The following is a 27538-nucleotide window of genomic DNA, read 5'->3' on the forward strand; positions in this document are numbered from 1 at the left end:
GAAAAGGGAGCCACGTACCACATAGGAATAGTCACTCCCCCCATCCCGTTGCTTACCATTACGCATTATCACATTTCATAGTTTGAATATAGTTTGGAAATTTTATTTATAAATTGAAATCTAGCTTAGCCGCTGGCTGCTCGCTGTTTGTTGTTGTGCTTTCGAGAAATCTGCAAAAATGTTGTCAAGACGCGAGGTAAGCGGAAATTTTGTTTGCTGATTTAATATAAAGACAAACTGCATTCTGATCAGTTACAGTTGACTTCAAATTAGATCCTGTTTGGTCAAAGGCTACCACTCGAGTTGAAGTTGGAAAATAGTATATGGAGGCATAGTTTTGGTAATACATAGACTTTTATAGAGTGGGAGGTAAAGTAGGGCTAAATTTCATTCAGAAACATAGTGGGGAGGTTACAATATAATGATACTGGTCTCAACTTCGGCCGCCTACAGGTAGCGTAGTGGCATAGCTACCAGAGCGCCATATGTGTCTACCGTTTAATACGGAATGCTCACACCCAGATGGCTCAGCGTGGTTTAAACGTCTGAAGCAAGCAGGTAACCATGCCACGGAGACACACTTGTGCTTCCTACAGCCAAGTGGGCAAGTTTGAAAGGGGTCAAGCTGTGGCCTTCCGAGTGGCGGCATGATCCTTTCGGAGAATTGCCACACAAGTTCGTGTTGGTAACGAGAACCTTGTCACATCCGTTGACGAGGTTGTGGACGTCCACGCAGTACAGGCGCCTACCAGAATTGTCGTATTCTAAGGGCATCAGAGGCAAATCGTACAGCTACCGCATCACATATAAAGGCTTGTGTGTCCAGGCGTGTCAACACGAACTGTTACAAACTAGTTGTTAGCAATAGGACTATGGGCACGCACACCTTTAGTCTATCTTCCACTCACGCCACAGCAACGACGTGTATGACTAAACTGGTGCCATCACAGGATCACGTGGAAGATGGAAAGGCGCTCCGAGGTCTTCAGCGATAGCAGATTCTGCCTGCACGCAAGTGATGGTCGTTTGCGAGTACGACGTAGAACCGATGAGCACTGTCTCGTGGACTACATTCGTCCAACACACACAGGCCCCACCCGGGGCTGAAGCCTGGTCTGAGGTTCAATAGGCCGCAACTCTCGCTCATCTTTGGTGTTTCTGAAGGTGGCGCTAACCAGTGCTCGGTACGTGCAAGAAAGTTGTTTGACACATTCTGTGGACCTTCTTGCAACAGGAATGTGATGTGCTACTCCAAGAGGATAATGCTCGTCCACATATTGCATGTTAAACACAACGTGCTCTGCAAGATACGCAGCAATTTTCCTGGCCAGCACGATCTCCGGACCTGTCTCTGACTGAGTATGTGTGGGATATGATAGCACGAAAAGTGATGTGTACGATTAGTCAACTAACAACTCTTACGGAACTACGTGAACAGGTCGATCTAGCGTATCCCAGGACAGTACAGTACTCGCCATCTATACGATCAACTGGATGCCAGAGTCAGCGCCGGCATTGCTGCCTAGTTGAGGCCACACCACGTACTAACATGGGTGTTTCAACATGGGTCAACACCTGGCACTGCAGAACAGCTTGTACTGCTGATCTGTAAACGTAATCATTTCATGTACTTCATATGCTATGTTTGCAACAATAAATCCTGAGTGGATAGGCAAACTCTAAAAGGGTGTACTAATTTTTTCCGGCAGTATGTACTTACAGGTGTACAAAAGTCATATTTTCTGGTAGCAAAAGTTCTGAGGGAAAGAGATTTATGTAGATTGCACCGGCTAAAAGACTTGTGAAATGAGGAAAATCTGCCTGAAAAGAAAGTTGTAACGGCGTAACAACTGCGTTCAGGCTCCAAGCACTATAGGACTTAACATCGAAGGTCATCGGTCCCCTAGACTTAGAACTACTTAAACCTAACTAACCTATGGACATCATACACATCAGTGCCCGAAGCAGGATTCGAACCTGAAACCCTAGTAGCAGCGCGGTTCCGAACTGAAGCGCCTACAACCGCTCGACCACAACTTCTTTCAGGGACAAAGGTAAACACTGCTGTTGCTTTTGAAGTTGGAGTTATTATTCAGTTATCTGGAATGACGAAAGAGGTCAAACCAGTCAGACTCCTGCTACTGAAAATGACATGGAGAAAGCGGCTGAGTGATGGAGTTGAACATGTAGATTTTGAAACTTCCTGGCAGATTATAACTGTGTGCCGCACAGAGAGTTGAATTCGGGTGAGCTTGCCCGTGAAAGGCAAAGGTCCCGAGTTCGAGTCTCGGTCCGGCACATAGTTTTAATCTGCCAGGAAGTTTCGTATCAGAGTACACTCCTCGGCAGAATGAAATTCTCAAGTGTATTTTGCTCTGCTGAGAACGAGTGTTTCTGCGGCGTTGGTCAGACAAGAGCATTAAGATCGAGGAGAGATATGAGGAGCTATAATGGAGACAGAACGTACAGAAATTTCTGCTCTTGTCTCACGTATCTAGGATAGTTGTGTATAAGTTGTGTTAGCTTTCCTTCGAAAGGATTTGCAGGACAAACCCACTGTAATCAACAATTACTAGAAATATTAGAGTTTGCACAAGTTTGTTTTCCAGGTCAAAACAGAATATCTTTAGTACATTTGTTGCTAATGCCTTCTTGCATATTGCCGCTATGTTCACACCCAAATTTAACTAGTCGCTTATTGTTACTCATAGACTCTTTACTCAGGGAGATAAATTAATATTTATACCATCTAGGATTAACGATGGAAGGGATTCCCGATATTTCGAGCTTATGAGCGTAGTATGACCGATCAGAACAGTTTAGTTTATGGTTGGATAGAGCTTTAACCCTATAACCGGCACGCGTTTCGATAGTGCACACAGATCGGTATTAATATTCTCGATAGCTGTCATCACGTTTATTAGTTTTGCACGTAGATACAACTGGAGATTATTATTGTACATGTGATATTTGCAATACAACAAAACTGATGACATACAATGAAAATAGTACAGGACTTAATATTGAGTCCTGGGGCTTCCTGATGCTGCTTGCCTCATATTTGACTTCGTGGTGGTAACGCGTTACTCTCGAGATGTCAGATATGATTAAAACATTTGCAATGCACTTGGCGAGAAATATAGGCTGCTAAACTTGGCAAGTAAAATGATGAAGTCGACAGAGTCGAAGGCTTTTCTAAAGTCTAAGAAATACATGACAGCTGCCTCTTCACTTTCAGGTTGTCTGTTACCTTTATTAAGGCACAAGTTGTGCTGCGATGTTTAAGGTAACCAGATTGGTATTCGTCTATTAGGTTGTTTGTGGTTACGCTGGGGGTAGTTTGCTAGCTGATAATGGACCATGTGTTCTAAGGCCTCGCAGAGTCCGGAACAACACGAATTGGTCGGTAATCAGAGAGTGCTGTGGCAACATCCTGTTTAGTTGTAGCTTAACAAGTCCGTTTCCAGGCCTCAAGGAAAACATTTCTTACTAAGGAGTGGTTGAACATATCTGTTATAGTTAGCGTTAATGGCTTAATACAAGATTCATCATTTACAATATGATGCCATCGGGTCAGTGGATGCTGAGCTAATACGCATGATGGATATTTTGTCGGTATTACACGCTTAAGACAGATTTTTTCGTGGCTACCGTCGTTCACCCCATGAATTAATAAACATGTCCATTTACATCGACTTTCCGTCGTAGTGGATGGTGTGTACACAACCGTGTAACGATTTGCTATTATAAATAAAATCTTCCCGTGGACACAAGGGTAATTTTTTAAGTGCATAATCGATTTCGGGATTGCCAGACTGTAATGCTGACTTTGCTTCGACCAATGTGGAATGTTTTAAAGTTCTGTGAATTAAAAGTAAAACAAGCCGCATCACGTTGACGACGGCAAGAGAATACTGAAGTCATTAAAACCTAAGTTTTAGAATTAATGAACTAAATCAAATTATCCTGCTTCCTCCAATCTCTTCAACTGATTAAAGTCCTGTTATCTTCATGTAAATGACTCATCAGACACAGAAGTCGTTGTTGGAGAGCGGAAAAGTTTGGTGACACCAGGCTGTGTTGATATTTAGTTTCTACGCAACGAAATGATTTGTACGATAGTAACAGTGATAACCGGACTTCGTACAGAACATTAGATTACATATGCCACTTGTAGAGATGAAAAAGCATAAACGGTAGCTCGCCGATGACGTGCGATCGTTTTATCACCAGACAAGCCACTTGCAACGGATTTAACGGTCTTTAACTTTAACACAAGCTTTATACACAATTAATAAAAAAGATCAGTCGCATTACTAGAAATAAAAACATAAAGTCTATTCACCGAGAGCTGAGACGAAACATAAACTGTGTCACGTGAGCGACTACGCTCGTTTCCAGAGAAAGCATTTGGTGCTCACGTGATACGTAGGGGTGCGGAAAATCCATGGCGCACGCTTTCCAGCTGGCGGCGTTCGGCTGGCTGCCGAGCTGTCACAGCGGACCGTGAGAAACCTGGGCAACAATATACGAAATAAATTTAACAATAATGTTAAACTGAGTTCATTCTGTCGAAGCAGATTTATTTTCATTCAGGTTGCTAGGAAAACGCTCCATTCAAACACAATTAATTGTTAATTTTAATAACAATACCAGTAATAATAATGATAAAGGACGAATCAAGGTTCACTCTGTCGAACTTGAACTGTTTTCATTGAGGTTTATAACCACTCCTCTCTCTCCTCTATAACTTTTTCTACGACATGGAGGACGCACTTGTTCCAGTCCTCTGCAGTCACTGTTCTTACTGCTCCTTCTAGCAGTACTATAACTTCCGGCGTTTTGTATGTTTTGTTTTTCGCTGCAACATAGCCTTTGATTCTGGCCCACACTAACTCGATGGCGTTTAATTCACAGTGGTACGGAGGAATTCGCATTGGGAACTTTTTATTTTCTCCGAGAACGGTACGACGCGTTATCAAGAACAATAACAGCATTTTCCTGAAGCTGACGAAGAACATACTGAAATCACTTCTCGAAGTTTCGGCGCACATCTCCTCATGATAATCTCCGCTTTTCTTGGATTCAAAAGACCACAAAAATCCTTCATCGATCTCTGCTTTGCTGCCAGTGTGTGCGATAATCAGACGTTTCCCTTTACCTGATGGGCCCTTGCTTCCGGTGGATAATCCGGACAGAAACGCTTGTTTTGAAGAATTGATAGTGTCGTCTAATAGACGTAGCTTCGGGTATGTCCTGCGTTCACCCACGTCTCGTCCAAATAGTAAATAGGTCTGCCTTCATCTCGCAACCGTTTGGTTCGAAGATAACGCCTCTTCCATAAAGTGATGTCTTCCCTGTCTATTAGCACGCTATCACGCCCACGCCGGACATATTTGAAATTCATTTCTCTCAATAACTTATAAAATGTAGTTCTCCGAAAATTGCATTTGCATCTTCGTTCACGACTGCAAGCTCTTTGTCAATTGTTGGCAATTCGACACGAAAAAAAAATTCGTGTACTTTCCTTCGTATCGCATTTCTATCAAAGTCATCAACACTTTCAGAAAGTTTTTATAATTTTCCTTTCTTGGGAGACTTCAAAGAGTGTGTGGCCTTGTACTTACTTATCACACGATACACTGTAGAACGTCCAACACCTGTAGCTGCAGCTGTTTTCGAAACAATGTCACTCATCGACTGCTCTGGATGTAGCAGTTCCGTTTTATACACATTAAGCACCCTATGCTTCTCAGAAGAACTTAATGATTTCTTCTTTGCTCACTTCTTTGGTGGACTCAGAACTGACACGTCGACCTCGCTCGCTGAATCCGTGGATGACATAATGAGGACAGCTGTATGTGATGCTAATGAAATAAGTGAATATATAAAATAAGAAAACATGCGATGCTATTGGATACACACATAAACAGTGAATGCTCAGCGTGACTACAAAAACATATACTTTAATAATCAACAACTAGTCTATCAAGAGTCTTTACAGATGAACTTAAGTTATCCTGAAATTGCCGCTGTACAACACCTACTAAAGAGCTCACACCTGCAACTGAGGCGGCCACACTGAGTGCCGCGCCTGCGAACCGCACAATGCATCGCTCATTAAGGACAAACGGCTGCACCCATCGCACTCGAACAAACTACAAAATTAAATTCAAACCTTTCTGAAACTTTTCTCGCTTACAATCCACAAAAAAAAATTTAAAGGGGATAAATTTGTCGCTTACTATATTTCGGATGATGATTTGGTAAAAGTTCTGCATCAGACGTGAGTTTTTAATTTATTGCTTCACTATTACAAACTCTATTGGGCAGAAAATTTGCAGACGTTATCAACATATAGTACTGAAGGCAATTATAAAATTATTTTGCTGTGAGACACACAGTTTAGGATATATGGCGTGATAAATATAGAGTAACGTGAAAAAACACTTTTCCTGAAAGCTTAAATATTTCTCTTTTTCAGTGACAATAAATTTGAATGTAATGTAAAAAAAAGGTGTCGGAAGGTGGTTCTCGGATCACTTCATCATGTTCAGGTGCCAACTTATAAAAAACACGACTGTCATTTTTTAAATTTCTGACGCCCCTGCCTTGTACACCCCTCGACGGCAGCGCTGTGGTCACGCGCCTTGCCGTGTTTATAGTACGTCTCTTGTTTCGGTGAATGGAGTATAGTTACGTTCAAATCTCATAGGATTCAGGTAATATTCCAGAATCAAAAGATGTATGACCTTACAGCATGACTGAACAACAAGAGAGCTTCATCCTAAAACAGGATAGAATCGAAAATCGGAAAAAGGTATTAGGCTAATTAATTACACAGGGATAACTCTGTTTCAAGCATAATGGTTCTACCCTGTGACACAGCGAAATGTGATTCCCTGCACAGTCCCCTTGAATAGTAAAGACAGTGTCTTTTACAGATTTTGGAAGCGCTATTGGGTGTCACAGAATTTAGGGGCTCAATGTTTGACATAGTGTATCAATATTAGCAATTACATAGCTTCAGTTAATTGAACATAAAGTAGTTTTGCTAGATAATTGGTTCGTTTTAGATTAAGAATAATTATGGTAAACGGTTACAGCAGATTAAAATGAGGAATTGATTTGTTTGCCATGACATTTAGATAAGCTGCTCGAGCATAAGAGAATGCTTGAAGTTTTGCCAACAACATATTAATGTACTTTCTGTTAAGGTCTGGAACTGTTGATGTGCTCATGACTATTTAGGTAAATATTGGTCCCCTCCTTCTCCCCCATTTACACATAGTCAACAGAGAACCAGAGAAAACTGCAACAGAGCATCCAGACCTTAATACCTTACACAGTTAGAGGCATAATGCAGCATTAACAGCTACAATGATACAAATTAGATCAGAGATGCTACCTGTGTTGAGAATGGTTCTTGACAAAACGGTTTCTCATAATTTAGTGCTCAGTAAAATTAGCATTTAGTACAGGATTTGCAGTTTCACTTTGCACCTCTCAAATTCGTTAGAAAAACTTTCATTTGATGTAATTCACAAATATACATATATAAAATTTTAGATAATGTCCTCAGTACTTTTTCATTTCCGTAATTTCTCACAAACAATATCGTACATACAACATAGCATACTTAGGATAAGTGCAGTGAAGTAAATTACTGTTTGTGTTTGCATCGGTTGTACTGAAACAAACTTCCTTGTTACATACAAGTAAAATTTTCATATAAATAGCAAAGAGTAGGGATACATAAAATGCCTTAAATGGATCTATCTTATCGTAGGGGATCTTCTTATATATCATCTACGAAGCATCAATCAGTGCCTAGTAAATGGTGATTTAAAGCAGCAAAGTTTGTGATAAATACGTTACTAGGGTCCAAACCAGTCTGCAGTTAATGACCACGTCATGCACTGTGTGTCTGTCTCTATAGTGTCTCTATATTATTTGAATATACACTTCAAATGAATTATGAGGCTTGTGGCAAGCAGAACGGTTAGTCACACCACTGCGTTGTTACACCAGTTGTGCGCCGAAAATTTCAGTTCAGACAAAGAAAGCTTCAGCCTATACTGCACCAAAAGCAGATAGCAGATTGCTGTGCTCATCTCTACTTCATACAGCTTTTAATTGGTGTTTCTTTTTGTTGCCAGTTTCAACACGTTCTAACACAGTGCTAGTCTGAATGTGCCTTAGCTTCTCACCGCGTGTGTTCATCACTGTCCCATATCCTCCTCGCGTACTCAATAACACTATAACCTTTTAGTTACCAAATCCGCTATATCACAGTTTGTAAGTATATGTTATTTATAGTGCTTTCTTATCACTCCCAACGGATCTCAGTTGCTTTTAGTAAAGCAAAACACAATTAAAAATGTTTATAGAATTAAGTGTGTACACCGTTCTGTAGTATATCCATGCACCATGACATAAATAAGTTTGCAGTTAATAAAATAGTTTTTTTCACGACTCTGATCTGATCTCGTAAAACGTTAGTGTTCCCAAGGAACAAACATTTATGTTGGTTAGGACAACATCAACTATTCATGGGACCTTTGCATATGTGAATCAAGATAAAAGCACGTGCGAAAATCGGCAAAACATAGAGAAAGAACAGAAAACGCTTAAGATCTGAGGAAAGCAGTTACTTGAAAATCACGAGCTACCAGGAAAAATGTAATAATTCAGAACCCACTTACAGGGCTGTTGTCAGTACTTACATGGTTCTGAATATCACTAATACTAAATAAACTTTGCATTCGTATCATATACCAACATGACATATTATGAATCTACAAATAATTATTAATAGGACATGCCTTTCATGTGCCAATCTTCCATTTCATTTGTGCGACAGGTACTGGGAAGTCACAACCTCGAGACACTTCAAGCACAAGCAGTCATCACTGTTAACATTTGCGACTTCCAGGCGTAGGACCTCAGAGTTAACATTATCGACGATGACCTCATTATCGACGCACGGCGTATTCTTCCCGGCACGCCCTCCGCTCAGTCCATCCACGTCCTCACACACGCCTGTCGGTTACGCTGTCAATCCACTCGACGCCACCGATTCCGCTTCCTTCTCCTGCAGTGGCATCAACACCACACCAACGCCCTTCGACATCACCTGCTCCACCTGAGTCGTGGTTCGACCGGCCACTACGACTACCGACACGCCTGGCTCCATATCAAGTGTACTCCGTCTGTACCACATCACAGAGAGCAAGAAAATGTCCAGCCGTGCCCCGCCCAGCAGCCAGCCACGGCACTGGTGGTAGGGCGCATCTCTGCCCTCGCCACACCACAGCCGACGCGTGTCAGTCACCTCTTCCACTGCCTTCATTAACAGATACAGGCCTTAGTGCAAAAGTGGCGGGAAGATAATCAGCTGTTTCACTGAGTCGGTGCATTGTGCACGGGAGCGTGTGTTAATACGAAGTTTAGTGTTATTTTCTATTTGTACAAAGCCTAGAAACTGTCGTGTCCCTGGCTGCAAGTCTAATTATTATAAAAGTTGTACTTGGAAAGTGATGCCGTTCTATGCATATTTCCAAACCTACCGACGTATTTGTCCTATCCTGATATGACTCAGCGCTCTGTCACAGAATTGCGACAAAAAGTTAACAAGAAACGTGAAATGAAAAAATACACGGATTGGCTCTGAGAAGACAACGTATGGAATTTAGATCACATTACACTTAATCAAGACAGATTTAACCATAACGTCTGGCTACCTAAAAAGAACAGAGATCGTTCATACTTCATGATTTTAGAATTTAACGAATGCCCTTCAGTGAGAAAAGAGTTGACCTTGAACAGTAAATTATGAAACTCACATAGTGCGTGACAATGTAAACACTGAAGCTAGCAGGTTTAACTGGATTTTAGCATCACATCTTATGTGTAATACATATGCTAAATTGAGCAATTTGTTATTTGTAATTAAAGACATTGAATGTTAAGTAAAATGTATGTAGAATTCAAACACTGCTAGCTGAATGCATCGAAAAAGGTGAAGAAGAAGAAGCTGATGATATAATGTTATGTCTTGACAACTGTAACTCTTCACATCCAAACAGTTGAGGTATTCCTCAAAAACGCTTCTCACTGCTTGCAGTTTTACTTTTCATTTCCATCAGCTTATAAATTTTTGCCAGAGTTGAAAATGACTGTTTTTCTACATCCACATCATTTGAGAAGTTTAATTTATGTGGAATTAACAGCGGAATAAATGAAGCTCTCGAAAACTATTCGCAAACTACGCATGATGCCCTAGAACCACCTGAAAAGTTAGCTTGTTTTCTACATGTCTAAAATTTTGTTAAGCCAAAAATTACATAGAAGTGTCATAGATTGGTAGGAATGGCCTGTAATTCAACAGATATGAAAGTGGCCTCTAGTCTCCAGACACTCATAATTAAATCAATTTCGTCGAAGAACATAGATGTAGTGGCACTAGTTCTTGTAAAAAAAGAGTAGATGCTGAAATTTTACATATGACAAGACTGAATATCCTAAGAATACTAATGAAATTGGTTATAATATTGTATGTATCATTACTGATAATGATAAGATCAATGTCAAGTTACATAAAAACTGTGCAGTGACACACCTGTTAGGGCTCGCATAAATCACCCATCCCAGCTGTAAAAAAACTTTCTTTTTTTTTTATAAAGTTCACTCACCAAAAAGGAAAAGAATAACACATAACTTTTTCCATCTGTATCTCCTGTACCTAATATAAAACAATGTAACTTCACCCACATCTGACAAATATATGAGTAACAAAAACTGGACTTTGTAAAACATGCTCGTGGCCTTTCCTTCAGGGTTTGTTACCCAAATAGTTTAAAAATGCAAAATGTTAGTTTTGTTGTGCCTCTGTTCGATGAAAAGCCCATATTTGCTGTATCAACACTAGTAGGGGCTGTCATTCCGTACTTGGTCGCGAAGTTTGGATTATATGCATCTAATCGACGTAACCAAGAACTGTGAGAAACTCAGCAGATTAACATTCACAGCTTTATGACACACATGCCACATTAGTTAAGTTGTGTGAATACTTACTCAGTGATTTATGTCTGCATTATGTAATGTTAGGGATATTCCAGACAGGTGATTTAGAGCAGAGATTTGGAAAATATAAAATAATGAGTGGTTGTTATTACAATGTGTCAGTTCAGCAGACTGTAGAATCTGAAAGAAAATTAAAAGTTACAAGTTCGTTACAATTGCAGTCAAAGAAAGTCAACTCTCTGAATGTTTCTGGCAGTATTCAGGATATCAATGCATCCTCTTTACAGGGTGTAAATATTGATCCATCTCTTCCTATGGAATCTGATGGAATAATAGCAGAAGCTGTAGAAATAGATGTGGACTCTCGTAATTTAAAAGCGATTGTATTTATTGCCCGGTATTTTCGCTTTAAGATATATAATTGATTAGCATGTGTGAAATGTAAAAATCTTCTTTGTGTATGTATGAATGTATGCGATACTTAATCGTATACTAACGCAAAAAGTAATTATGAAGTCCTTTAATGTATTATAAATGTTTCTTATGTATGACAAATCGTGTGCAGTGTAATTTCTGTCATTATAAGTTTATGTAATTAATTTCGAATATATTGATACTGAAAATCATGAAAAGTATTTTAAAATACAGGGAATGAAAACCATAGAAGCCATCGTTAATTTTATATCAGAAAATACAATCACATGAGTTGAATTTGATTTATGTCTGCGTACGAATCTGTTGCCTCACTGTCGACTGAAAGCGTGACATCATCAACAGTACTAAGGCCTTGAATTCTCGAGGGCAGTGCCTCGTCCTTTAGTGCTCCGCACTGCTGAGAGGTGGGGGGGGGGGGGCAGGTAATTCGTGAGGAGGACAGAGGTATCGATTTTGCAGAACAGAGAGAGCTGCGGCACTGGTGTGTGATATCTGTGGTACAGAGAGTTCAGAGCTTTGTGTTTAGTAGATATCCTGTATGTTTCTATCTCATAATAAAGTTTTGTTAACCCTTAACCGTGGCGACTAAGCTATTAGTACATCTCCCTGTACACAGAGTGGAGATCTACCACACATGGTTCAAAAGGGCGTTTCTTCAGCTAAAGTTGCGAGGAAGAGGAGATTAGTGCTTAATGCCCTGTCAACAATGAGGTCATTAGAGATGGTTTATGTAAGAACGGAGAGGGAAATCGGTCATGCCCTTTGAAAGGAATCATCGTGGCATTTAGGGAAATCACGGAACATCTAAATCTGAATGGCCAGACGTGGGTTTGAACTGTCGTCCTCGAGAATGCGAGTCCAGCTTGTTAACCACCGCGCAATCTCACTCGGTCAAAGTTGCGAAGTGCTTTCTTTCAAAGATGGGAATAGAAGTAGCATTTAGCACAGATAGGAAATAAAAGACTAAGACACTACATAAAGTGAAATGCTGATGTGTTCTCCTCATAAGGAAAGTTCATCGCTCTATGTTCAGCATTCTCCAGTCCAACCATCAATTTACTAGTTGCGTACAATGCGTTTATGTTGATGTAGTGAACTAAGCGGGATTTTACGCTTCCTCTGGTCCTCTTCCCAGTAATCATTCCCACTAGTGTAACCCCCTTACTATACAGCAAATTTTGTACTGTGGCATCCACAGCTATAGAATTGTACCTCTGTCTACAAGAATGTTTCAGATGTATGATAAGTCTCTATTTATGATCCAACTAGTTGCGGGTCGCTAGACACACATTTCAGACGCACATATATATTCACTGCGGACCTCATGTTGTCACGAAGGTATTGAGCCTTAGATTGCCAGCATTGGGATGATGTACCCTTCATTCGGCTCTATTTTAAATTAGACTTCCAAACTCATGACGGTTAAACATTTTTATCACAGTCGGACCAAGGATGTTGGGTCACCTACTGGCTATCGTCTGGAATAAATTATGCAATAAATACATATCCCTGAAGATGTGGCTCTAACGCTGCGAAACTATTTGGATCACAAATAAAGATTTATCATACAGATGAAGCAGGCTTATTTATCATGGTTCCTTATTTTACAGTCTTTTCCCATCCGGCACATAGGCAGTTTATTCCGTGTCTCTTACTTGTTCCCAGTGTTGGTGTTTTCTCATTCACCCTATGTAACTCATCCAATTTCCTTAGTTTGTATGTTCAATTCTATCTTAAATTTTTCTCCAAACGTCTCAAAAGCCACTAAGCATTGTCCCTTTCTGCCCTTGCGATGTCGATGTTTCGGCACCATTCAGGGCAAAATTTCCTACTAAACACTTAGCTAATCTTTTTTAACTGCTTGTTTAAAGGAGCATTAAAAGTTACTCCTCGATCTGTAAAACATTGTCCTTGCAGTGAGTATTCTAGATTTTTTTCTTGGTTACGTACAGTGTTAATTATTTTTTGCATCTTACAATGAAACATGACCAACTTGAACTCATATTTTAAGGAGGAGCCGGCGGGAGTGTCTGAGCGGTTCTAGGCGCTACAGTCTGGAACCGCGCGACCGCTACAGTCGCAGGTTCGAATCCTGTCTCGGGTATGGATGTGTGTGATGTCCTTAGGTTAGTTGGGTTTAAGTAGTTCTAAGTTCTAGGGTACTGATGACCTCAGAAGTTAAGTCCCACAGTGTTCAGAGCCATTTGAAACATTTTTTAAGGTGGAAAAAGCACTTTTGCAAGATATCAGCCCAGCAATCGATCCCTCGCCAAAATTTGTGAGATAATTCTGGCAGTACACTGCTATGACCTGAAAGTGCAGCTTTTAAACTTTCGCGCACATCGGTTGTTCGTTCTCGCTTCGTCCCACTGCAGCCGCCCATTGCGCGAGCACAGTGATGAACTACAGCCATCGTATTCGCGTTAGGTTGTAGATGAGGGAAGAGGAAAGGAGAGGTGGACAGATCTGCCCAACGTGTTTTGAAACCTTTCTCGAGAACCTATTTTGTTCTACTCGAAAAACAGCATGTAATATCAGTACATAACATGTCAACCTCATGCACGTATGGGTTCAATATTGTCATAACTGATTTCCCGTATTGACATTCTGAAGCTACACATACATCTTGAAACTCATGAACCTAAGTAGCTGACGAATTATTATAAAACGAAGCTAATAATTTTCGATTTAGAATCCAATGGCATCAATAACGTTGAAGAAAAGCGTATTTCCTGCAAATGTCCTTTTCTTTAACCTTTCCAGCTTTAAAATCCAAAGAAAATAATGCACAACATAATTCTTTAGTGACATACTAATTCGCTTTATTCATTTACATTGCGGTTCTGAATTGCTAAGTAAATACACTCCTGGAAATGGAAAAAAGAACACATTGACACCGGTATATCAGACCCACCATACTTTCTCGGGACACTGCGAGACGGCTGTACAAGCAATGATTACACTCACGGCACATTGGTCACACCAGGAACCGCGGTGTTGGCCGTCGAATGGCGCTAGCTGTGCAGCATTTGTGCACCGCCGCCGTCAGTGTCAGCCAGTTTGCCGTGGCATACGGAGCTCCATCGCAGTCTTTAACACTGGTAGCATGCCGCGACAGCGTGGACGTGAACCGTATGTGCAGTTGACAGACTTTGAGCGAGGGCATGCGGGAGGCCGGGTGGACGTACCGCCGAATTGCTCAACACGTGGGGCGTGAGGTCTCCACAGTACATCGATGTTGTCGCCAGTGGTCGGCGGAAGGTGCACGTGCCCGTCGACCTGGGACCGGACCGCAGCGACGCACGGATGCACGCCAAGACCGTAGGATCCTACGCAGTGCCGTAGGGGACCGCACCGCCACTTCCCAGCAAATTAGGGACACTGTTGCTCCTCGGATATCGGCGAGGACCATTCGCAACCGTCTCCATGAAGCTGGGCTACGGTCCCGCACACCGTTAGGCCGTCTTCCGCTCACGCCCCAACATCGTGCAGCCCGCCTCCAGTGGTGTCGCGACAGGCGTGAATGGAGGGACGAATGGAGACGTGTCGTCTTCAGCGATGAGAGTCGCTTCTGCCTTGGTGCCAATGATGGTCGTATGCGTGTTTGGCGCCGTGCAGGTGAGCGCCACAATCAGGACTGCATACGACCGAGGCACACGGGGCCAACACCCGGCATCATGGTGTGGGGAGCGATCTCCTACACTGGCCGTACACCTCTGGTGATCGTCGAGGGGACACTGAATAGTGCACTGTACATCCAAACCGTCATCGAACCCATCGTTCTACCATTCCTAGACCGGCAAGGGAACTTGCTGTTCCAACAGGACAATGCACGTCCGCATGTATCCCGTGCCACCCAACGTGCTCTAGAAGGTGTAAGTCAACTACCCTTGCCAGCAAGATCTCCGGATCTGTCCCCCATTGAGCATGTTTGGGTCTGGATGAAGCGTCGTCTCATGCGGTCTGCACGTCCAGCACGAACGCTGGTCCAACTGAGGCGCCAGGTGGAAATGGCCTGGCAAGCCGTTCCACAGGACTACATTCAGCATCTCTACGATCGTCTCCATGGGAGAATAGCAGCGTGCATTGCTGCGAAAGGTGGATATACACTGTAGTAGTGCCGACATTGTGCATGCTCTGTTGCCTGTGTCTATGTGCCTGTGGTTCTGTCAGAGTGATCATGTGATGTATCTGACCCCAGGAATGTGTCAATAAAGTTTCCCCTTCCTGGGACAATGAATTCACGGTGTTCTTATTTCAATTTCCAGGAGTGTGTGTTCAAAACAACGACATCTCTTGCACCAGCTACAGGTTGAAAACAGTGCACTTTGTCACAACGAATAAAGCATGTTACCAATGTCCAAACAGTATTTCGCAAACCTCTTACTCATTCCACCATACAGTACTTCGAGCTCGAACGGTACGTGGCTGCAGGGGGGCGGAGCGAGTGGCCACGGTGCGCACGAAAGTTTAAAATCTATCCTTTCAGAAGTTCGTAACTGCATACTACTTGAAGCGCGGCACAAGTTTTCGCACAGAATCGATTTCTGCAGCTGATGTCCTGCAAGTGTGCCTTTTCCCTTCTTAAAATGTGAGGTCAACGTAGTGATGTTTCCTTGTTAGATATCTGAAGTTATCAACTATACAACTAACGCATCACAAATTTTCATTTATATCTTCCTTCGGAGCCTTGTAAACTCATTATCTTAGTCTTTTTCACATTTATCTTCCACATTCCTCAGACCTGTCTTTCAGTTCATTTTTTAATACATTGTTAACTGCTTTTTCAGTTCCACTTAGTAATACCATACCATCTGCAAATCATATACATTTGATGAAATACTTAAAATTCAGATTTTTCCAAAATAAAATTATAAAAAACGGTTTACCGGGAAAACTAGAATTAGTATCATCTTTATGTGTAAAGAGCACGAGAATAGCTGCTAAATGCACCCTTGATTTACACCTGAAAACATAGCCTATTGAAACAAACGTTAATGATAATTTAGATATTCCTCTGAAACCTGACAACGGAGACCTAATTCGCTGGGATAAATTAACAGATTCATATTTTAAAAGAAAAGCAGATTTGAGTCACTACTTCTTTTATATGATCTTTTAGTATTCAATTTGAAGTAAGTTGTTTATACGCATTTTAATAGGTAAAACAGGTACACAGATATTTAATAACAAAAAAATTATTCCAAAAGTAATGTCACATGAGGTGCATAAAGACTTTCGAGGTTTGAAGAAATATCTGACTGTCTCGCCACCAGCGGGAAGCAATGTCTCAGACTTGTTCGTTAGATTTATGGGGATTTTCGACCATTTGCTGCACATCAGAGGGAGTTCCTTTCTGTTGGCCACGTCGCCAGTACGAAACACCAACAATCTCCGCGACGCGCTTACCACGGCGAAAGACCAACCGGATAATCCTCCACAGGCGAGATTCGCAGCGGCTACATGTAACCAGTCTCCAGCAGCCGCTATAGTTTCCAGCTGTTTGTGAACAACAGTCATCTCTTTCACCTAGATCCCACATTGACCAAAGTCTCCAGACATAACCCTGTATGAGAACAACTCGTGACCCCAGTTCGTCCTAACTCAAAAATAAAGTAAATAACTTTAAAACAGTACACACACTCAAAAATTATTTACTGTTAACTTCCACAGAGAGGCACGTAATAAAATAAATGAGCGAAGCATTTTGCACAGCGTACGTTCAAATGGTTCAAATGGCTCTGAGCACTATGGGACTTTACTTCTGAGGTCATCAGTCCCCTAGAACTTAGAACTACTTAAACCTACCTAACCTAAGGACATCACACACATCCAAGCCCGAGGTACGACTCGAACCTGCGACCATAGCGGTCGCGTGGTTCCAGACTATAGCGGCTAGAACCGCTCGGGCACCCTGGCCGGCACAGCCTGAGCACTGCAGCTGTTTTAGAGCGCAACTGGTTGCTGGAGACTCATGCTTGTCGGTTGCCCCACTACTGCGGTACCTGCAAGGACCCACATCCATGAAGCAGGTCTGCTCACACTTTTCTGGTGACGCTTGGCAGCACTCACAGAGTCGAACAATAGCTGTCTGCCGAAGATCGACGATTGTTTCGCATGGAACGTTTTAGAGTTGGGCGTTATCTATTTGTCAATTTGAACACGTGTGATGCCTGCGAAATCTGCCGGAACTCCCAAAATTTTAGTTCCATGTGCTACGCTCGTTTGAACCACTCCTTTGTCTCCATTGCTTTATCCTGAGAGAACATAAGTGTTTTATTTCTTCGTACTTCTGAACAACAGAGGCACTGCAGTATGGTGTTTATCCGCCGCAATCGCGCAAGCCATTTTCAACTAAAATGACTCCCCTGTACGGGAATACGAACAATCAATTGACGAGAGTCGCTTGTAGATAAATAGCTAAAAACATATGGAAGTTTGGGTCTGTCCGTGATTCGTGCTTGGATATCCTTAATGGCAAGGCGACCATTAGGGATAATCGGGAAATCCGGTTACGAGTCCAGGTCCTCCACAAGTTTCATTGTCCATTATGCGGTTGATGATTGTCCATATTGGCAACTGCGAATGCATCTCATGTATTTCATAAAGGCTGTAGTCACTGCAGTGCCTGATCCTTCGGACATGCATTATGGATCTTACATCTGAACGACACCGTTACTGCAACATCGTGTCTTATTTCGTCGCCTTGTCTTTTATTCCATGCCGGCCATGTGGCCGAGCGGTTCTAGGCGCTTCAGTCCAGAACCGCGCTGCTAATGCGGTCGCAGGTTCGAATCATGCCTCGGGTATGGATGTGTGTGATGTCCTTAGGTTAGTTAGGTTTAAGTAGTTCTAGGTCTAGGGGACTGATGACTTCAGATGTTAAGTCCCATAGTGCTTAGAGCCATTTGAACCATGTTTTTTTATTCCTTCGGATGTAGAGCCAGATGTCAAACAGAGCTGTTCCAGCCAGGTATCGTGTAGCTTTGGGTCACTTACCACAACTACGACTTACATCGCGTGGCTACAATAAAACTTTCCCTACTTAACACGGTATAACACGGAAACTAATTACCGTACGAGGACCAAACTCGATATCATTAATGCCATGGACATGGGGAAGAGAAATAACGCAGAATCAGTTCAATTGACATAGTTTTAATGTGCTGCTACGGTACATCATACCATTACATAGCGATACTATTACTTCTACAAAACACGCTCGGTATGGAGCCCGTCAGTGTCCAGAAGAGTCTGACAGCGCATGATTGCATTTTGCAGAGCCGAACGAAGCATGTCCGTAGGTATGCTGGCTATCTCTCTTGATATGCTGCGATTCAGAGTACCACATATGGGAAAGTTCCCCTGGTAAACCCTGTCCTTCGGGTAGCCACACAACCACAACTCACAGGGATTGAGGTAAACCCTGTCCTCCGTGTAGCCACACAACCACAACTCACAGGGATTGAGGTCAGGTGGCTGTGCCGGCCAAGCATTTGGAAACGATCGAATTATCAGCAGATCGTTTCCAGATGTGTTCCGGAGAAGCAGGTGAACTTCAAGAGCGATGGGCAGTGAGGCCTCATCTTGTATGAATACTGTTGAGTTCAATGCGTCTCTCTCGTGTGGGGCGTGTGTGACATGTGGGAGAAGCGTATCGCAGTAACGCTGACCAGTCGCACTGTGCGTCTTTGGTCCTTGAATGCCGGGCTGTTCAAAAAAGAATGGGCCAATGACGAACGTAGCCGTGAAACCACACCATACGGTGGCACGTTCACCATACAGAGGTATTTCATGCACAGTGACTGGAGATGAAGATCCCCGCACTCGGAATTTCTGTGTGTTCACCTCACTCGTTAGAGAAAATTGAGCTTCGTCTGTCCATAGGATGGTCCAGGGCCAGACCTCGTCAACTTCAATCCTTGCGAGAAGCAAAGAGCGAAGTCAACACGTCGTTGCGTGTCCTGTGGTGCAATCTGCAGTACGATGTGGATCTTGTACGGATACCATTTGACAATGGTTCCAACTACCTTCCGCACAGTCGATCAAGGAATTTTGAACTGTCGTGACATGGCACGAGCACTGCCTGGCGACAGGGAATTGCAACAGCGATTTCATCAACCATCTGTGCTGCAACCGGTTGTTGGCCTCTTCCCGGAGCAACGTCCAGTTCTCCACTTGATTCGAACTTCCTCACAGCAGGTGGGGAGACAGTACCCTTCCCTAATTCTTTCAGCCGGCGATATTGTCGAAGTGCAGCTGCCACATTATTGTTCTTTTGATAATAGAGCTTCAGCAACAATGCTCTACTCCTTTTGTCCAAGCTCGTATTGACACGTGAACAAGTGCACTGCGACTGAGCAATGGCTGTGAGCACTATGGGACTTAACATCTATGGTCATCAGTCCCCTAGAACTTAGAACTACTTAAACCTAACTAACCTAAGCACATCACACAACACCCAGTCATCACGAGTCACAGAAAATCCGTGACCCCGCCGGGAATCGAACGCGGGAACCAGGGCGTGGAAAGCGAGAACGCTACCGCACGACCACGAGCTGCGGAAAGCGACTGATCAGATGTCTGAGACTGTATCACGACAACTGATCACGGCACCTATTGGCCATAGTTGGAACTGGAACGGATGGAAATCATGCATCCCATACTCTGGACATTAATGTTACCAAGTTTGGTACTCGTAGGTGATTAGTACATGTTATAACGTGTTAAATAGGTAATGTTTAATCATGACCGCCCAGTGTATGACTCAAATGAAAATTTCTTCGGCTAAAATTTAACTTAATTTTTGTCTTAATCTGTGCAAGAAAAAGCGTAGATAAACTTATGGATAAATTATAAAAAAGCTGGTGCCAATAGTTGCAAAGCCACTAGGCATGCAGTGTCCTACGGTGAACCAAAATTCTAAGTCATATCTAGAAAAGAAGGGAAAACAAATTGCATCATTTACAGGAGCGACTTTCGCTAATCAAACATTAGATTTTCACTGACTTCCGAATGCGTCTGACTAGTCTTGTTGGTCGAGAGAGTCGCTGTTTTCCTGCGTGCCGTGATAAGATTTCATGATGAAGAGTCTCAAACCTTCCTACCTTTATTTCTTTGCATCAGTAATACGATAATGTTTGGGACGTAGATGCTTTGTGTTCCATTTCTTTTCCTTTACCAAAGTGTCGTAAGGACATAGATTATTTATCCAAGCAATCGTTCATCGGACAAAGTTAATCACATCCTTTTTCAAGTGAACAGACCGCCATTTGACTGAATTGTAGTTTATTTAATTACGACGCAGGTTTAGGCTTTTTATGTCATTTTTCAAGTGATAGAGTTTACGTCATTAACATATATTGCAGGACATTAAGCTCAAAATTGGCCATAAATTAACAAAAATATTGGCTCCCCACGAAGTGCCTGATGTAGAACCACTATCTTGCAAAAACATTAGTAAATAATAGTGGGAGCACGTCATATTTAGTAAATATGAACACTCCCACTATTGAAACTTCCTGGCAGATTAAAACTGTGTGCCCGACCGAGACTCGAACTCGGGACCTTTGCCTTTCGTGGGCAAGTGCTATACCATTTGAACTAGCGAAGCACGACTCATTCTGGACTCCCACCATTATTTACTGATATTTTTACAAGATGGAGATTTTACATCAGGCACTTCGTGGAGAGCCAATATTTTTGTTAATAAAAATTTATAAAAATTCCTAGTCTTATGAAAATTGCTAAGCGGGTCTACGGGTCTAAGCCATCATATCTGCAGCAGCTAATCTCGAACTCATGAGTCCCAATGAATTTCAGTAAAGCGTTTCCATACCATTGCTAATGAAAATCTAATTGGTACATATGGCTCTGAGCACTATGGGACTTATTTTCTGAGGTCATCAGTCCCCTAGAACTTAGAACTACTTAAACCTAACTAAGCTAAGGACACCACTCACATCCATGCCCGAGGCAGGATTCGAACCTGCGACCGTACCGGTCGTGCGGTTCCAGGCTGTAGCGCCGAGAACCGCTCGGCCACTCCGGCCGACTGAAAAGCTAATTATCCCGAGCTTACTGTCTGCACCCTGTTGACATGAAAAATTAAGCTAGCAGAGTTAGATAATTTACATAGTCGTTATCCCGTATGAGATAACAATACTACTGAAACTGAGTAGTTCACAATGTTCGACGACGCTCTCAGTCTTATCTACCATTTGATATCGCTCAATTAAAATCTGACGAGCGGCCGAAACGTATAAAGCATGCCTGGGCTTTTTACCTGTATTTGAGTACGAGGTGCAATCAATTACCTGAAGCATGGCGGTAGGACGCAGCCGTCGCACGATGCAGTACCTGACTGCGGTGACAGGTAAATACTCGCTGCCTCCTAGCTTTCCACCCACTCGCTTTTGTGGCTTTCCTCGACAACGGCATCTGAATGTTAGCGAATGCAAGTACTGTCTGTGAGGACAGACTCATGCCGAACAGAAGGATGACTGAAAGAAGAAGAGTAATGTAGTTCCAGAAACTGTTGTAGCTGTTTTGATAACTTCCTGTCAACGATACAATAGCGAATGGAAGTGCTTCTGTATTGGAAAATGAGTTTTAGACTCCTGTGACTCTCTGGCTGAAGGGAGCCATTCTAGTTGGCGCTGCTTGCATTACTCGCTTAGGCAGTTGTGGAGTAGAGCAGTGTAGCTGTTAACGATGAGAAAAAATATGAAGGGTGAAAACGACTGCCGAGTTTAGGGCCACATCCAAATACAAGGGAAAGTTTTCTTAACATCACAAGGTTACGGACCAGTTACATCGTAGTGCAGCATCATCACACAACTGCTCGTTAGAAAGGCTTGTCACACAGGTTAAGAAAGTGACACCATCCTGCGAGGTGGCTAAGTTAATATTACTGTGCTCTTGAATTCATTTGTATTTTCCGTGGCAGCTCTAGTTCACATCATAGGTGCTGGAAGTTTTAAGGGAGAAGGCTACGAGTCGTTACTTAGCAGCTTAAGTTGTTCAAGAGACAAGTTATACAAAAATACATCGAAAATTTTCTCACAGAAATTATCCGCTCTGTATCTCTAAGTATTATCTCTGAGTCAGATAATGTAGGAAGTTGGAACTAGTATGCGTTTAGCACACAAGAATTAAGATTAATCGTTTTCGTTAATTTCCAATTGAAATGCAAGAAATTAATTATAATACAAGAAATTAATAGTACTGAATACAATACAAGAAATACATATGACTAAAAATATCAACTGAAATAAAATCTTACACGTTTACTTACCACTCCGTTAGCTTAAGACAGAAATGCGACGAAAACGTCCTTAGAAGCGTACTGGTACTCTAACATTTAAAAGAACGAGTGAATAGTAGATATTTTGAGACAACTGGGACTTTCAGTTGTAATTAATCAAGTTATTTTTCTAGAATCCCAGAAGGTAAAGCTTAGCAGTATTCTAAAATTTAAAAGAAAGAGCAAATAGTACGTATTCTGAATCCTGTGGGACTTTTCAGTTGTAATGGATCAAGTTATTTCATAGGGTAACCAAGTAATATTACTGAAATGACTCAATGCGATTATTTATTTTCTCGTCCAAAGAGGCAAAGGAAAGAATACTAGGGTTGAACATCCCGTGTACAGAGACGGAACGCAACCTCGTATTAGTAACGGTGGGGGAAGAAATTGGTCGTGGTGTCTGAGAGTAAGCCCGAAGGTATGGATGTAGGGAAACCACAGTCAACATAAGGATGTTGGGCATAGATATGGAAACACCGAGAGAAATGCGTGCATGAACATAAACGCACATGCTATCCAAGCCTGCAGGTTGTGCTACGGTAATTATGCACGAACGGCATCTGTGCAACGTCTTCAATATGTTACAAGTGACAGTCGAGGTCAGAACAGTGTTCAGTACAAATGTGACTGCGTTATGTCGGGGCTAAGTGAATTCGAACTTAGGCAAATTGCTAATTCTCGTGTGTTGGATGCTTCTGTATCCAAGAGAGCAGCGGTGTTTGGTTTTTGGAGAGGCACGGTATCGAAGATTTATACGGCATTAAGGAAAGCGGAAAAACATCATCCGCTAAGCTATAAGGTGGATGAAACTGTGTGTTGAGTGATCGTGACAGTCGGTCATTAAGGTGGAAAATAGTGGACGACAGTTGCAAAAGTCACTGCAGAGTAGAATGTCGCTGTCGTGAACCCCGTCAGCACCAAAACAACACGAAGGGGGCTCCATAAGCAGGGAACTGCAGGCGGAGATGGAACTCCAGAACCACTCATTAGTTATGCAAATGCCCTTACCAGGAAAACATATTGCTTAAGCCGAAAAAACATGGACGATGGAGCCTTGGTAGAAAGTAATTTGGTACGATGAAGCTTGTTCCACACTGTTTCTGACTTGTGGCCGAGTTTACGTCCGAAGAGTGAAACATTGCAGGGGTTCTCTGATGATTTTAGCAGCCATATCATGGTACTTCATGGGGCACGTGTTTATTCTGCAAGGTCGTGTTACTTCCAAAGTTTATGTGACTATTTGGCTCATCAGGTGTGTTTCCCAGCGGTAAGGCTGAGTCCCAAGACACCAGGATCCGTGTTCAGACAGCTTGCACCTTCAAGGACTGGTTTTGTGAACACAACGATTAATTAAAACATCCCCTGGCCAACATGGCCATGAGATCTCAATATTACTGAGCCTTTATAGCCTACTTTGGAGAGAAGAGTCCGTAAGCGTGATGCTCCTACATCATTGTTACCTGAATTCGCCGCTATTTTGCAGTAAGACTTATATAAGGTTTCTTTGGAAAACCGTACACGACCTGTACTTTAATTCCGAGACGACTCGAAACTGTTTTGAATGCCAACGAGTTTCCTACGCTGTATTAGGCATGGCAGCGATTTGTGTATCCAGTACTTCCATATTTTTTCCAACCCCTGTAAATATGGACGGTCGGAGGAAGATTCGAACTGCTGTCCTCCCGAATGCAGGTCCAGTGTCTGATCAGCATACCATCTCGATCCGTACAACGATGTAACATTCTGCCAGTGCTCAAATAGCGCCCATTACACAGTTCCGAAACATAGTATGCCAGTAGCATTTGTCAAAGAAAACATCGGTTTTTCCAAATTTTACGACCACAGATACAGTACTGATACATATGTCACGCTATCATTTTGCCTTCCTCCCAAATAAAGAAAAAAACAATCCCCAAAACTCCGATGTGGAATAGCATCTAATATGCCTTTCATGGTTGTACTGTGATATCTTTCAACAGTGGGTGATTTTACAGGTGAGTTAAAGAGATTAATGTGTGATACTTGCAGTCACACTAGTGTCGAAGAAGGAAGCAAAATCTATATCACTAATGAGTCTGAGAAGGAAAATGAAGCCGAGGAAAGAGATAAGAACGGTCCAAGAGATTGGTGTCGTTTAGGCAGGCACAGTGTGACAGCTTGCGGAGTCCAGAAATAAGGGGTGCACTAGTTAAGGCAACTCAACTTCACTGAGAAAATGTGCAGAAAGTTCAGTTAGCAGACACCGGAGGAAAAAATATGTCTGATGAAAATAAACAAGGAGATGATCACTAGTAGGCTTCAGAGCTAATGGGCCAAGAATATGACAAAGAGAAATGCAACTGCGAAGAACTACCCGAAAGCAGTTTTCGTTGGTCACTTTGAGACACATAAAAATCTCTCAAAAAGGCACTGAATAGAATTGTAGGTGCTGCAGCGACTGGGACTGGTGTAGTCGGTTTCAGTAAATAGTTTCATCTTTTAAGGACAAGGAAATGAAGTTAACGTTACTACGATTTCCGAGGAGGTAGAACTTGTCAGATATGGAGAACTATAAGCAACTGAATAAGAGTGGGAACTTTTAGGAATACTCTACATAAGACATTTTGAGGGCTTGGGGCAATAATCAGTACCGTATAGTCCTAAACTCAGCGGGTACTAATTGGTAGGTGACATTGCAGGCACAGGAGGGATTCAAAATTTAATGCTCTGTTGAGGGAACAGTGCAGTCGGAACGACAATTATGAACGGCTTATGAGACAAATTGTCTAGATGTAGAACGGCTTCGATCTTAGAAGAATGGGAAAGTCGCACTTGGATAATATCTTGCTGTGCCGATAGCGAAGAAACGGATCGTTATGAGTGATTACCAATGAAAAACGCTAAATGTAGTAAAATAATATCAATAGCCCTCTATTCGAAATGAGTCTGCTCAGTTGACGTCGTGGTGGGAAAGAATCACAGGATTCTATCACTGTCTATTTTGGTTAGAAACAAGCAGAATGAAAAACGCCATGAGTCTTCTGTTGTGTGACCGGAAAGAACATTGCTCCACGACATGCTCCTTCAGTAATCAGTTTTTGATGCTCTATTGACTCGAACACAGACCACATAAAAGAAATTCCCAGTTTGCGGATTGTAGAGTTAGGTCTCCGTAGTAGAGTAACGGGGACAGCCGAGCTACGGGTGATTTAGATGTATGAATTCAGAATAACATATTCTTTTTGCGATGAACACTTGAATCATTGCAAAGTGCCGTCCATTTGTGAACTAGGAGTTTGTGATTTTACTAGTCTTCTACAATTGCTTTAACCTGGTTAAACTGGCTAAACAGAATAGACCAGTATTTGAGCTATGCACGGCTTTTGCAAAGAATGACTCGATGATCTCCTAGGATCGAGCTGTAGATGTCTGCTTCCATGCCCAGCAGCTGTACTCGCAGCATATTTGTTCCCGTGATCCTGCGGTTAAGTAGTCTATGCATAGCTTAGAATTGCGAATTAATAAAGTATTTATATATATTAGATATCGAACATAAAAATAATTAATAAAAAGAGTTTTATTCTAACACCTGAAATTGATGTAGACGACACCAGAGGATGATGGATAATTGTTCGTTTATTCACCCAGAAAATCATAAATGCACCACAGAATGACAACCGGGTGCCTAAAAGCTAATTAATCATCAGAGACGTAGGAAAACTAAGTACTGTTCTGTGATTACAAAACCTGACATATTCATCACCTCAAAATAATTTAGAGTTTAGTATGGAGATCTACATGTCTACATATCTCAGATAATGAGAAGAAATTCATACTCTGTCCAGTCTTAATTTCACGCAAGCAAAAAAATCAAAGTTTTTAACGGGCACACATTTCAGCTAAGGTCCCTTCGAAAATTATATCGCTCGAGTGGCACATTACAACCCAAAACCTATCAGCTTCACACCAGAAGAACGCACGTTACCTCAGGCTGGCATGTCTTATTCTGACTCTCGGAACTAAGTGTCCGTGTGCAGTACCCGCCTCAGCTCTGTGCTCCAGCAGCGTTCCACCACTTCTTCATTCTCACTGGCTAAACGCCGTCTCCACCAAAATATACAGTATTCTTAGGTTCTGAAGACTGAATTTGACCTAACGTGACTACCTTTGAGCTAATCCAATGTATTATTACAATATTTTATATAAAGAATCCTATTAACATTCAGTTATGCTAAAACCATTTACAATAAGTAAAAATAATAATTTGAACGAAAATAAATAACACAGAAATCGAGTGCAAGTGTACTTACATTAAAAATGACAAGAAATTATCATTAGATAACTACACAAGTGAGACAAGATCTGAGGAACATGATGAATGCAGCTGCTTTGTTGTGGAGAGTACGATATTTCCATAGTGAAAAAGATATAAACGTAATAAGTCAATAAATAAAATAGCCACAGATGTATAGCTGCCAGGGATGATAACTATAGCGCAGTGCTATCATTTGAGGCATACTTTGTTGGAATCGCATTAAGTACACACATCAAAAAACGTTTTGCATCACTCTGGTTCTGAAAACTCCTGAAGATAGACGTTGACTGTGGATATTGTATCCTCTGACTGTTTAGAGAAGTCAATAAACCTGCCCTAAAGATGTTAACAACCACGCATGAGCAGCGCCTATTAGACGGAGGGGGTTCGACAGCCGGTCAGTTCCAGTCATTCCACCAGGAAGGAGGTACACGGCTCGTGTTGTCTGTAGTTCAACCATGCCTAGACGCTCAATA

The 27538-nt window shown here is 42.1% G+C and overlaps 1 protein-coding gene across 1 annotated transcript in view; it reads left to right on the forward strand.

Moving 5' to 3' along the window:
• LOC126266839 (uncharacterized) overlaps positions 1-27538 on the forward strand; it is a 152715-nt gene that overhangs the window by 79409 nt on the left and 45768 nt on the right. Inside the window, exon 4 of the mRNA XM_049971453.1 lies at positions 11247-11391. Coding sequence (XP_049827410.1) covers positions 11247-11391 — 145 coding nt within the window. The remainder of the gene's footprint in view (positions 1-11246; positions 11392-27538) is intronic.

This window comes from Schistocerca gregaria, chromosome 1 (assembly GCF_023897955.1).
Source record: "Schistocerca gregaria isolate iqSchGreg1 chromosome 1, iqSchGreg1.2, whole genome shotgun sequence".
In the NCBI taxonomy this organism is placed as follows: Eukaryota; Metazoa; Arthropoda; class Insecta; order Orthoptera; family Acrididae; genus Schistocerca; species Schistocerca gregaria.